This window comes from Podarcis cretensis, assembly GCF_951804945.1.
Source record: "Podarcis cretensis genome assembly, chromosome: 1".
NCBI classification, from domain to species: Eukaryota; Metazoa; Chordata; class Lepidosauria; order Squamata; family Lacertidae; genus Podarcis; species Podarcis cretensis.
Window position 1 is genome coordinate 120,169,064 of NC_137170.1, and position 14,298 is coordinate 120,183,361.

At 45.2% G+C, this 14,298-nt stretch overlaps 1 protein-coding gene across 2 annotated transcripts in view; it reads right to left on the bottom strand.

Annotated features, from left to right (window-relative positions):
* RAPGEF4 (Rap guanine nucleotide exchange factor 4) overlaps positions 1-5,565 on the bottom strand; it is a 163,774-nt gene extending 158,209 nt beyond the window's left edge. For both annotated transcript variants that reach the window (XM_079977051.1, XM_079977050.1), the window contains exon 1: positions 5,074-5,565. In XM_079977051.1, the coding sequence (XP_079833177.1) occupies positions 5,074-5,138 (65 nt within the window). In that variant the 5' untranslated portion in view covers positions 5,139-5,565. The remainder of the gene's footprint in view (positions 1-5,073) is intronic.
* Between the last annotated feature and the right edge of the window lie 8,733 nt (positions 5,566-14,298).

A 14,298-nucleotide genomic window follows, 5' to 3' on the forward strand; every position in this document is an offset into this window, starting at 1 on the left:
TGTTTTATCATTAATGCTGTACTTATATATTCATTTTCCAAAGGTACACTCAAACAAAGGTCACACTGCAAAGGACTAGCTCAGTTCACTGTGTCCTCAAAGCAACCCTCAATCTTTAAATAATTCACGAAAAGCCAAGCAAGGATCATAACATTATTGACACACCAGGACAGTGGCATTACATGGTTTCTTCTGTGATCAGCTCCTGTAGGCAAGCACAAGAGCTGGCAAAGGCACGGCAGGTTCTGAAAACTGCAAAGAGAGCCTAAGAATTAATATATACTTCATTGTATGGAACTGTATTCCTTGGGCTAACTGGTGTGATCTTTGAGCATCATCGTTCATTTGGAACATGCATCATCTTAAATTCTATAAAACAAAGATGTAAATGTGGCCGTTCTTTTTTAGACCACAGCAAGAAGTCTGGAAGACTTACTTTGCAATGAGGTGATGCTGTGCTCTTAACTTTGATCTTCTAAGCATTGAGTAAGAGTACTGAGACACAAGAGTACCTCACTACTTTTGGACACAAAGTTCCTAGCTTAGTAAACCATAGCCTAGCAAGCTGGGAATACATGTTGGGCTCACATATATCCAGTCTTCAACTATGATTTAAAGAGATTTCAATTCTGGTCTCTTAGAGTCATGGCTCCCAGTATCAGACCCTGCCTTCTTCAAGGGATGAGGGAATCAGCCTCAGGTGTACATAACCAACCAGAGGCTCTTGCACAAGAGCTGCAGTGCATTAGATGTGGTGATGCCCTCAAATACGACTGCTGAAGAATTCAGCTACAACAAATCCGTTGTGGGGAAATGGAGCCATATTACACATTGAAGAGTTACACCGACTGCTTATTCATCTCCAGGCCCAATTTGTCCTGGTGCTTTATAGCCCTAAACAACTTAGGGTCCAAATATCAGAACAGCTTTAGTTTCACCCCATTTGGATGACAGTAACATGGGCCACATGGGGCTACCTTTAGAAAGTGTTGGGCAAATTCAGGAGGTCCAAGATCCTGCAGTCAGATTGTTGACCAGAGCCAGTTACAAGAGGAACACAAACTCCTTGTTGTAACTGCTCCACTTGTCAGTTACCAGGCTCAATTCAAAGTGCTGGTTATGAGCTACAAAGCCCAACATGGCTTGGGTCCAGGGTATCCAAGCCTGCCCTGGTTTTGAGATCTTCTGAGGCGGCTTTTATTTATTTCAATTGGGATGCAGTAGCCCATCAGCTTTGCTCACTGTGCCACCATTTTGAATAAGGCTTTGACGGGCATACCTCAAGGTTCTAGTAAATTACGAAGCAGTTCCTACAAGACAGACATTTGCCCACCACTCTGGAGACAAGAGAGTTTACAACCTAGCAGCCTCCCTCTTTGAGACATGAAGGGCTGGGTGGAAAGGTGCCCATTCTTTTGGTACCAAACCGGGCTAAATTAGGTGTGGCTATAAGCAAGTCACTGTCAGCAAAAAATAACAGCTGTGCTGTTTAGCCTGGAAAGCAATTTCTTTAATAAGCTGCCTTTCTTCAACAGCGCTCATGCAGAACTCCCAAGGAGGTCTTCATCAGACTCATACCAGCTTAGCTTCTGTGAGGTTGCTATTATCATAGGCCTTCTTCACACCACAGCCTTGTCTCACATTATTTCTCCCTCTCTGGTATTTTCAGATCTGTACAGTATGAGGCACGACTCTGTAGGCTGCAATCCCATACGCTGCACAGGGCCTTAACTCTTAATGCCATACACAGAAGAAGAAGTAGTAGTAGTAGTAGAAGAAGAAGAAGAAGAAGAGTTTGGATTTGATATCCCGCTTTATCACTACCCGAAGGAGTCTCAAAGCGGCTAACATTCTCCTTTCCCTTCCTCCCCCACAACAAACACTCTGTGAGGTGAGTGAGGCTGAGAGACTTCAGAGAAGTGTGACTAGCCCAAGGTCACCCAGCAGCTGCAGGTGGAGGAGCGGAGACACAAACCTGGTTCACCAGATTACGAGTCTATCGCTCTTAACCACTACACTATACTGGCTCTCGGTATACACAGTATACACACTTACCTGGGAGTAAGCCCCACTGAAGGCTGCATAAACACCATGAACTGAAAGAAGCTATGTGCTCTAAATGCACTTTGCAGGCTGCATACACAAAGCGCATTTAGAGCAGTGCACATGGCTTCTTTCAAAGAATACTGGGAACTGCAGTTTATTCCCTCAAAGAGCCAATTCCCAGCACCTTTAAAAACTATACTTCCCAGGATACTTTAGGGGAAGCAAAGGCTTGGTGTGAATGCCATACACAGTGAAAGCCATACTCCTGAATAAGTATGCACCATTTACCTGAAAAACGCTCAACAATAAATTTAGGGAAACAGCTGAAGAGATATAACCTACTGAAATCAATTTTACAATCAGTATGATCAGCTAAGGTCATGAATGGTGCACACTGCAAGATGCCTATCATGTGATTGCCGGTGATAGGATGAGATCACACTAGTCCTTTTTTGCCATATCCAATCCCCAAGAATAATTCAGGTGCGTTTAGGAAAAATGTTGCTTTACTACTCTCTTTTCACCCATCAGTCAGTGTTAATGAACAGTGACTAACAACGTGTTGTTTATTGCCAAACCTACAATCAGATCCAATGTGAAATTACTCTACCTGCCAGCATCCGGGAACAATCACATTTGCGGCCCATGGTGATGAAGAAATCATTTAAGAAACTTTAAGGTGGGGAAGGGAATGAAGTGATGAGAGTCATTCTGTCACCAACTTGGCTCTTACTGACATGAGGTAGAGAGAGCTTTCACTTTCATGTGAAGGAGAAAGGATAAATCTCCAGGAATGTAGTCAGGTAAGAGGAGATGTTAACTCTCGGGATTTTTGAAAATGGGAATTCAAATCCCCAGAGAAAATGGAAGTGACAAGGGGAGAGTTGGCATACTTGTATTGATGGGTGCAGTAATAAAGGTATTCTCATCTGCACTAAGCCAGTGGTTCAAGGACTCCCACCACCGCCACCACCACGGACCACTTGCAAATTGCTGCAGGTCTTGGCAGATTTTTATACCTGTTGTAGTAATTGTAATGTGCAGTGCCAGATGCAGTCCTTTCAACGCTGTCTTTTTATTCCTTTCATTTCTTACAGGCTTCATTTTATTGTATAACATGCATTTGTCATAAAACAGCGTCAGGAATAAAAGCAGCGAAAAATATACAATTACAAATCAATATATTTAATACGATGACTGTGCCATCTCTTGACTTCAGCCACAAATTCACAGCCACGCTGAACTACCTGAATGAAGCAACGGCCCATGGGCTAGTGTTTGGGAACCCCCTGCTCTAAGCCAGAGGGCCAGTCACCTGGAACAAGTGACCCTGCCATGTCTGCTTGAAAACCGAGAACGGTTGCAGGTGGGCCTTGGAGACAAGACTCTCCTGCATAACTCCTCACACCACACCAATCTGCCAATTCCACCTCACTAACCACAGTTGTTGTGGATTGCGATGGTGAAATCCACCGTGGTGAGCAACAGGATCCATGTTGTGAGCAGCTACATGCATGCAGCTTGGTGCGTGGTCTTCAAGCATCTGAGATGCCAAGTGGCCTCCTTGTTTGACTGAATCATTTTTGGAATATACCACAAAGAGTATGTGTATATAGTATACCAGTATAACGCACTACACGGATACACCAGGGAGCCCAAGTTCATACAGAACCATCTCATTTCAGGGACCAAAAGGCCAGCTAAGTCCGTCTCGCCAATGCAGGTATGTCTTCACTTTCCTACGAAATCAAGCCACACAATAAAATCAACCCACACCAACACATTAAGAATATAGAGTCAGAATGTACATGAATATCACCTTTTTAGGGCTTCCCAAGGACAGCATCCCCCCCCCAACCCACAGGGTCAATCTGCCTGAAACCCCAGAGTGTCTCTCTGCCAGTCAGATTAGACATCCCTGGACAATCTGACCAGGCATAATGCAATGGCCTATGTCTTCACTGTGTCTCCCTCTCTCTTATACACTCGTACCATCCCACAACTGAAACATCATTCTGGAAAAGTTAGCGCATACAGTGGTACCTCAGGTTAAGTACTTAATTCGTTACGGAGGTCCGTTCTTAACCTGAAACTGTTCTTAACTCGAAGCACCACTTTAGCTAATGGGGCCTTCTGCTGCCGCCGCACCGCTGGAGCACAATTTCTGTTCTCATCCTGAAGCAAAGTTCTTAACCCGAGGTACTATTTCTGGGTTAGCGGAGTCTGTAACCTGAAGCGTATGTAACCTGAAGCGTATGTAACCCGAGGTACCACTGTATATATATAGAGAGAGAAAGAGAGAGAGAGTGTGCGCATCTTCTGCAGTGTAACATTTATACACACACACACACACATATATATATATGTGTGTGTGTGTGTGTGTTACGATGCAGAAGATGCTAAATAAATAATAACAATAACAATAATATAGATGGACACAGTGATCATATCTTCCACCAAGTTGCCTTCTGGGAAACCACCCCACCCACCCAAAGTCTTGTGACCCATCTCCAAGGTAGGTGCTTATGCACAGATGGATTATTGATCTCCCCGTTTCTCCCTTGCCAGCAATGCCTAAATGCACAGGCCTTGCAGCAAGAGCCCTCACAGGAGCCACCACCACCAGCAGCAGCGGGAGGCCGGGGAAGACACGAGGCGGACCCAGAAGCTCCTATGGGGTGCTTGGGGTGGGGGGAAACAACCCTTTCGTTTCCTATTCCTCGGGCACGTGCATTATCTCCCAGGCGAAACGCGTGGCCCCTCGGGGCTTGTTCTCACCTCTCCACAGACACACGGTAATACACCCGTGTGGAGAAAGCTCTCTCCCCCCCCCCCACTTACAAACACGGGGGTCCCCTGCAAACCCACTACCCCGCCCTCTTCCCGCGCAGGGATTTCGATATTCCCACCCAGCTGGGTTGACTGTATTCCTATATAGGCCACGACTGTAACGAAGGGATAAGGGGAGGAGAGGGGGACGACACCCATTCCCTCACCCCCACCCCAAAACAAAGGCGCCGCTGGTACCTTTTATCCAGGCAAGCGATCCACTCGGTGGAGGAGGAAGAATGGGAAGTGTGAGCAGCGACCATCTTTTCCCAGGGCACCGACCCAGGCGGCTACTGATGCTGCTGCCGCCGCCGCGGTGGGTGGCTGCTCGGCTCGGCTCGCTTCCTCCCCGCTGCCTGCTGCTCCTCGGCGCTGCCTCGCCGGCACCTTCCGCGCCTCCCTGCCCGCAGCCTGGAGGGGCTCCCGCCTGCAGCCGCCTCCCCGCGTCGCCCCGTCGCTGCGCAGTCGGCAAGCAGCGCCACCTGCCTGGTCCGTCTCTGTCACCTAGGCGCCCGCCTTCTCCCCCCTTCCCTGGGCTCGTGCGGCGGGTCTGTTCTGCGAGCGCTGCAGGCTCCCTTTGGACACAATGGGCTAAATATAAACCCCTGAAGTCAGCCTCGGCAATGAAGAAGAAGAAGAGGGGCCTCGGCTCTACGCTGCTTGGCGCAGAGGCCGGCGACGCTTGGGAGGGAGGAGGAGGAAGAGGGGCGCCTCACCTATCTTAACCCACCGGGCCGGGCCTTCCTCTCCTGGCCCTTAGCTGTAATGATAATATCACTGCGGCTGGAGACAAGGCCGCTGCCACCTGCCTCCAGAGAAATAAAAGAGAACAGAAGCTCTCGGTGCACATCTTTCCTGAGGAAAATCACCCCATTTCTCTCCCTACCGCCGTGCCAAAAAACACAAACCCTCTAGGACTCCAAAGTGCCGCACTCTGGTGGTCCCCTTGGCTTGCAGGGGATGCAAGCCACTCGCCAGTGTTATTTTTCTAGAAAAAGAGGTGCCGAAACTCTTCATGAACGCCTCCCGTTTTCTCTTCTTCTTTGGCGATCCCTTGAAGCTGAGTAAGATTGTCTTCCATGAACACGATCTTAACAGCGAGTCCGTAACTGTGGAGGCCAATTCTGGACTCCCACGTCCTTCCACGGTGGAGACATTGGTTTCCAGGCAAGAGTTGATCACAGTGAGGGGTTGCCAAACATGCCTTCCTCTTAGCACATTTCTCCCTTTCATCCTGAGTTCAAGCGTCTTCAAAGCTCACGACATCTTTGGTAAAGGCCGTTCTCCAATTGGAGCACTTGCAGGCCAGTTTTTCCCAGTTCTCTGTGTTTATACTACATTTTAAAAGATTTGCCTTGAGAGTGTCTTTAAACCTCCTTTGTTGACCACCAGCATTACGCTTTCTATATTTAAGTTCGGAATAGAGCAGCTTTGGAAGACGATAACCGGGCATCCACACAACATGACCATTTCAACGAAACTGATGTTGAAGAATCATTGCTTCTCTTATAATGGCAATAGCGCCCACCTGAGAGGTGCCAGAACTGGGTTCTAGTGAGCTCTGGCTGAAGAAAAGCCCTGCCTCTCACCATACAAACCATGTCCAAACAAACCAAACGTCCATTTAAGACATATCATGATTCCAATGCTATGGCCACAAACAATCCAAGGTTTCTCTCACAAGGTACAACACAACAAGCGGGAACTAACCAGATCCCTGGGATGCTTCCAATAACAGGAAGACTTGCGAAAGAGGCCTTATATATACTCTGGCCTTCTCAACTGCAGCCTAACCACAGCTGCTGGCAGTGAAGGACTATCAGTAATTGCTTATACACCTGTAAACCCCCTACTCATAGGTAGCGTACTGACTCTGGGGTTCCTAGATACTTTTCATCACTCTTCGGCCTGGACCCCGAGCTTCTGGCACCAGCACCCTCAAGGATTGGGGGATGGCACCACCTCCTCCTCTGACATGCCTTCAGGTATCAATTCAGAGAACCTGGAACTCAGTGGGCCCTGCCTGCTCTTCAAGGTCCTTGTCTTGTAAGGCGTCTAGTTCATCCTTGCATGCCTGGCACCCAGTCAGAGCTAGGCATGACACCAAGTCCTACATTCAGCATCATATATTGTTTGCCCCTAACAGCAAACCAGTTTGGAATTAACAGATCATCTGTCAGGGTCACTATTAAAGTGGAATGTTTCTCTTTCTGCTTCGCTTCCTTCAATACAAAGTTGTACACGCATAAGTGTAACATTTAGATCAGAGTTTCCCAAACTTGGGTCTTCATTTACAGTGGTACCTCGGGTTACAGGCGCTTCAGGTTACAGACTCCGCTAACCCAAAAATACTCGGGTTAAGAACTTTGCATCAGGATGAGAACAGAAATCGTGCAGCAGCAGCACGGGAGGCCTCATTAGCTAAAGTGGTATCTCAGGTTAAGAACAGTTTCAGGTTAAGAATAGATCTCCAGAACGAATTAAGTTCTTAACCTGAGGTCCTACTGTATTTTTTTGGACTGCAATTCCCATCATCTTTGACCACAGGTCCTGCTATCTAGGGATGATGGGAGTTGTAGTCCCAAAACAACCGGAGACCCAAGTTTGGGAAACCCCAATTTAGATAAATGTAAACTTTGTATGGTTCTTCAGTGCTGCCTTTGCCTTTACTTCAAAAGAGAAAGGTCTCCCTCAGGAGGTTGTGGACTCCCCTTCCTTCGAAGTTTTTAAGCAGAGGCTGGGTGGCCATCTGTCATGGATGCTTTAGCTGAGATTGCAGAGGGTTAGACTGGATGACCCTTGGGGTCCCTTCCTACTTTGCAGTTCTATGATTCTATGTGCAAAACAATCCAAAATGTAAGGAGTAAAAAGTACAATGGCGTAAAACTTTCCTAAGTTCTAGTTAACGGAAAGTATATATGCTCATGTAGGTAGCATTTCAATTTTAGGTTTCTTTACCATCTTTGAAATCTCATGGCGACCCTGCGAGAAGCACTTGTTCTGAAATCTCATTATCACAACATCCCATGGGAGAAGCAGGAAGCAATTACATTAAGGAGACAGTAGGGGAGCAGGGGGTTGATGTAATTTCATTATTGTGCCCTACTGAGACCACCAAGTGCTAGTGCGGTTTTTTGCTTCTGCATTTATGCATTTTTGGGTATATGTGTGCCTATGACTTGAAGGACAACCAACAGGGGCTGGGGCACAACTGCTTAGCTACACATCCCAACCTAGGGAGAGGGTTCATATCCAAAGTTGTATGCCTAACATTTGGTAACCCTTGGTTAGCTATGGTAGGAAAGGTTAGCATCTTCCAGTAAGAATAAATGGACTAATTAAGGTGAAAATCCTAATTACATTTGCTTAAAGCAAGTTACACCTATTTCCAAATCATTGTGCTTAGAGCGGAGACACATGACTTTAGTTTTGCACACAGTAACAAACAAACAAACAAACACTTCTGGTGGTTTAAATATACCCCATGTTTGGAAAAGCACTGTCTGATACATGTGGTAGCAGTGTCCCTTTGTAGCTACATTTTGTGACTCTGCTTTTGAGCATGTATGTAAAGTTACCGTATTTTTCGCCCTATAGGGCACACCGGCCCATAGGGCGCACCTAGTTTTTTTTTTTGGGGGGGGGGAATAAAGAAAAAAAAAATCCCCCCCAGGCGCGAGGCTGGGGCGGGGGAAGCCCGAGCTTCCCCCGACCCCAGCCCCCAGAACAGGCTGCTATCTGCAAGCCTTGGGAGCCCAGTGGGAACTCCTGCCAGTCTCCCCAGGCTTGCGGAGAGCTGCCCGAAGCCCGGGTGCACTCCGCTGTGCTCCCCGGGTTTTGGGCTGCAGGCTGCTGTCCGCAAGCCTGGGGAGCCCGGCGGGAACTCCCACCGGGCTCCCCAGGCTTGCGGATGTCTGCCCGAAGCCTGCATTCGCCCCATAGGACGCACACACATTTCCCGTTCATTTTTGGAGGGGGAAAAGTGCGTCCTATAGGGCGAAAAATACGGTACCTATCAGCAGGTCCCTAAATCTCCTTTGCTGCCATTGTTAAGTTCTATTTTTGTAAGTTCTAATCTAAACTAATGCATAACAAGCATCTGCTGTAATTTTTAGTAACTGCTAGGATGTCAGTTTCTAGAGGCTGGTAGAGCTCTAAAGAACTCTCGGGAACTGGAATAACCACGTCAGAAAATAGGGATGGAGCTTGCTGGAATTTTTAATTTGGTTGCACAAAATCAGCTCATTAAGTCATTCAGTTCACTAACCACCTTGTAATTTGAAACTGATGTAAGTGACTTTGACTGTCTTCTTAAAAAAAACCCAACCGTTTCACAATTGATTGAGCAACTTAGGTTTTACTAATGTTAATAATTTTTGGCTCCCAGCTCCCTGGGTGGTATTTTGCCCCGAAGGTCATATCATGTCCTTATTCTCAGCAAAACAAAGTTTTTTCTTCACCTTATGCTTCCTCTGTTAATCACACCTTCCTGCAATCTTTTTTCTCCTCCACCAAATATTAATTGAAAGGGCAGCTCAACCTTGTGGTCTTTTGAAACCTGAAATTTTCCAGAATTTGTTTTTTCCTTAAAAAAATTTTTTAATACATATTGTAAGTGGTGTTGTGTTGTCTGAATTGTTAAAGTAATTTTTAAATTGTATCATGCTTGTTATCCTCCTTAGTCATTTTGTTCTGACTTCTCCATTTTTTAATGTTACTCTCATGACTCCTTTTAATCACCAGCCATACCACCCACCTCCACAGTCCTTAAGGATGTGTCACAAGAGACATCAGTTTATGCACCAGGAGAATTCCAATTTGTGTCTGAGACTGAGTTGACACTGACAGGTAACCTGCAACATTTTCAGCCCAAGAGATGAGATGTCCCCCTAAAAGCAAAGCACAGAGACACTGTGAACATTCCCATTTTCACAGCGGCATTTTGCCCTGGCACTCCACACAAACCCAACGTAATCTTACAGCACAGTATTAGTGTGCCTTCATTTCTGTCATGCTGGGTTGCTTTTATATGTCTTTAAAGTTTCTGTTTCTCTAAGCTCCTGGTGGTGGCACCCTTAAAACAAAAATACTGAAACTGAGCAAATGGAACTAGAGAAACAGGCATAGTCATTTATAGCTGATTAGCTGGCACGCTGGTTGCATGACTCCTTGTAAAAGTAACTTTATACCCCAATATTTGCAGCCTTCTATCTAGAGTCTGAACTCATGTGCTCTTGATGCAAAACAGCTACAAGTTTATACATGAACATGACATTTCCATTTTATGGCCAAAACGAATTAGTAAGGAATGGAGCAAATGGAATACACAGACGGCTTAACTCTAGAAGAACACAACTCAGTGGAAAAGTGTTCCAGCAAGTGAAGAACAATGGAGAATGGCAGGACAAAGTATAAAAGAATCTCCCCTAGGTAAGAACTGTGTTTTTGCTGCTGGAAACAGAAGGTAGATAGTGATTGTAAACATTACCTAGAATGCTGTTGGGCCATAGAAAGCTCAACGACAGCAGCTGTGCAATAAACCTGTCATCTTCAGATGCTACTTTCCTGCAAAAACAAAAGGAGGAATTATGAAGTGAGTTATTTTTTAAAAAAGAAAAGGTATGCAGCACAACTGAAATTAGGGCAATTAATTCCCATGTTGGTACACAAAGGTATCTGTGTATAATTCCCACTAGAGTTTGAGGTAGATTAAAAAGATTCACAAGATTTACTTTGCAATAAATCTTGCATTTTCAGAATACTTTCCTTATCTCAAATGGTCTCAGATTTTCCGAGCAACACATTCCCACTGCTTTCTTCCTCAGAAAGGGTCATAACTGGTGATAAATGAAGCAGCGACCCAGCGGTATTCAAAATGTCCTTCTGAGTTAGCAACTTGAGGACAATTCCAAACACATTTATTTGGAACGTGGGTTTTGCTTTTATTTTTATCTTTTTAAGGGACAGATCCCGTTTGCACAATACTCGCTTGATGTGGCAGTTGTCAAAAATAATAATAAAAGATACAACTCCATGATCAGTCTTTCTTCTACACCGGGGGAGACAGAGGCTGGATCCGTATCTACTCATAGATCAGGAAGGATTTCTGACTTCCAATGGTGCAACAGTGATTCTTTCTCTGTATTTGGATGCTGAGCTTAAGAAAACTTTGGGGGGAAACCACGCATGGGAGCTGTCAAACTAAGGGCTCACATGTGGATGTTTCAAATAAACAGAAGAACCCAACTCTTACTGCTTCATTTTTGTTTTGGTCTTTTGCTTCACCACTTCTGTGCCTTCAGTACAACTCAACACAATCCAACTACTAGATTTGGGACTGACCGTAACAAAGTTCTTAACTATTCCTGAATCACATCCACCACCACCCATTTGTTATCATTAGTTGGAGGGGAGTTGCTTTTCTTTCTGGGCTCACTTCACTCAGCATATTTGGTCCACAACCGGTGATTAGACACACAGTACTGATGGAGAAACTATGGGAGGATCATTTCTTTGCCTGAACCATCAAAACAAAGTAGGTCAGAAGCAATCAGGAGCAAGCTTTCCTCCCTTACCATAGGAAGAATCCACCACTCCCAAAAGCTCTTTAAATAGGAGAAACCTAAACTATGTGTGTTTGAAGTATTCTTGACCGACAGGATATCCTACCCTTTCACCCAGTATGAATATTTCTGGAGTGAAGCAGTGTATTACTTATAACCTTGATGGATCACTTCAGTTACAAATTGAAAGCTGCACTCTTTCAACAGATCATTTTTTATTTATTTTTTGCAGCACTAATTTAAATCTATTTTTGCAGAAGTAAGCAATCAAATATTTGAACACGACAGCCTCTAGGAAAACATGACCTCAAACAGAACTCCCTGTTCATAGCCGGCTGCTCAGAGGAACTTGGCTAGTTGAAGTGAAGGTCACAAGGGCTCGTGTTTCCCTTCCATTTTGAGCCTCACAGTTCCTCATGAAATATTTTCTGTACATCCTCCATGTGTGTGTGTGTTTTAGCTATGTCATTAAGGTCCAAACTAGATATGCAGAGACTCATGTCTCTGGATCGAGTTGTTGCTGAAGCGCTATAAAAGCAGGAATGAGGTGGGGTGAAGTATAGTTCAGTAGCGGCTGGTCAACAAGGCAATGATGAATTGCCTACACTCTGAAACTGCCCCTTCCCATCTGGAAGAAAATCCACTGTTTTCAGGAGGCGGGAGTATAGAACCAAATCAAATCTTTATCACTACAGTCAATGACCAGTGTCAAGGAGACAAGATAAAAGACACATAAAACACATTGCCCAAATGTTCTAATATTGTTTAGTGCCCTTTTGCAACCCATCCTTACTAAGTTTTCAATCACTCCTTCCTTGTTTGAAAAGGAATTCGGCATGGCATGCATTGGATTGGACCACCACGATGTCCAGTTTATCCACAACAGGACAAGCAAACCTCTAGCAGTGGTAGCATAATGCGGTTGTCTACTAATGCAGTTTTGTTTCCTCTCAAATTTCAAAGCCCATCCACGTGAAATTAAAGTATTACATGTTGGCTTCTTATCAAGCAGAAAATGCCAAAATAAACTTTTGCCCGAAAGCAAAGAGTGAGTGAGGAAGGCAGGTTCCTCGAGATTGTTTTGAGGGAGAAGGATAGCTTTCCCCTCCATTTGCTGTGACTCCAGTCTTGTGTTTCGAACAGCATAGGCAATAGCTGCAAAAATGCTGAGCTTCTTGGGCTTGCCAATCAGAAGGTCGGCGGTTCTAATCCCGACAATGGGGTGAGCTCCCGTTGCTCTGTCCCAGCTCCTGCCAACCTAGCAGTTTGAAAGCACACCAGTGCAAGTAGATAAATAGGTACCGCTGTAGCGGGAAGGTAAACAGTGTTTCCGTGCGCTCTGATTTCTGTCACAGTGTTCTGATGTGCCAGAAGTGGTTTAGTCATGCTCGCCATATGACCCGGAAAGCTGTCTGTGGACAAACGCCAGCTCCCTCAGCCTAAAAGCGAGATGAGTGCCGCAACCCCACAGTCACCTTTGCCTGGACTTAACCATCCAGGGGTCCTTTACGTTTTATTACCTTATATAACCCAGAGGCCATTTCACTTCTGCTGTGCTTTCCCTACCACTCAGTGCAGAAAACCAGGGATTTCATCTACAATGCTCCCATGTCCCCCCATATTCTGCCAGATGCTGGTTTACTATTTGACAAATCAGTCCACCCCCTTTGTTGTATACAGCAGCAGATGAGCAAATTAGAATCGGGAGCTTCAGTGCAACTCCCAGGTCAATTTCTCTTTGGCAATATGCCCTGAGCGTGCCACCAAGGTTGATTGTTCGGCCTGCAGCTCCTGAGATGTAAAGAATCTATATTTGGAAAAGAGCATCTCTTGAAAGAGGAGTTTGGGGTAAGGGAATTTCCTCTCAGTTCATTGGGAAATTATTGGTGGTTTGCTCCAACACATATACTTCCATACCTTTCTCCATCACCTCGATATGCATATGTTGATGGCTTTCCCACACCTGTAAGGCATAAAAGGGCGTGCTATCACGTCATGTTGAATTTGTGTTCTGCATGCGGCTTTAGAGAAGGCTGCTAATTATATGGTATTTTATGCCCTGTGAAAAGAAAAGAAAAACGATTAAGTGAGATCATAATCTACTGTTCTGAACTACTCCAGAAAACACAGCTTAGAGAATGTTTGATTTCATAATACTTAAAAAAAACAAAAACCCTACCAGATGGAGGAGTTCTTAAATAGGATGAAAGCTTGTCTTTCTTGTATTTATGTACAAAATTGATATTATTGCAAGTTCAAGTTTTGTTGCAGGGTGTTCTAGGGGTCGGAAGAAGCATAGAGGGAGATTTGATGTTGGGTTTGTTGATGCAGCAACTTCTGTTGTGCTGCTGTAAGGACTTTGCCTACCTTTTCAGGCCAGCAGACACATTCTGAATTTCGAGAAAGTATGCAGTCATATGCCTCCCCTCTTTCTCCCTCCCTTGCATACATACATACATGTCCACAGGATTTTTTCCCAGGCTCTGGGGGGGTGGCAGCAAAGTAAAACACTGAAAGGATGAAGCAAGCTATATTCTCACACAGATGGAGTATTACGATGGCTGTACAGTTTGCCTCATATCTCAGCGGAAGGGTTAAGCACAATGACCTAATCTTCTTCATTCTTCCCTGTGTTAGTTACCCTTCCTCCAGCAACAGCATTACAAGTCAAACACAGATTGGGGACCCCATGTCTGCCCTGTAACATGAAGTTCCAGCCTTTGCACAATGGGAGAGTTCCCATCCAAGGGGAAATGTTACAAATCTGTAACGGCGTGGCCATCATCTCCAGAAATGTGCCTGGTGGTTTGCAGAACTAGCGCTCCGTTTGGAAGACTAATTATAATCTACACATTCCAAC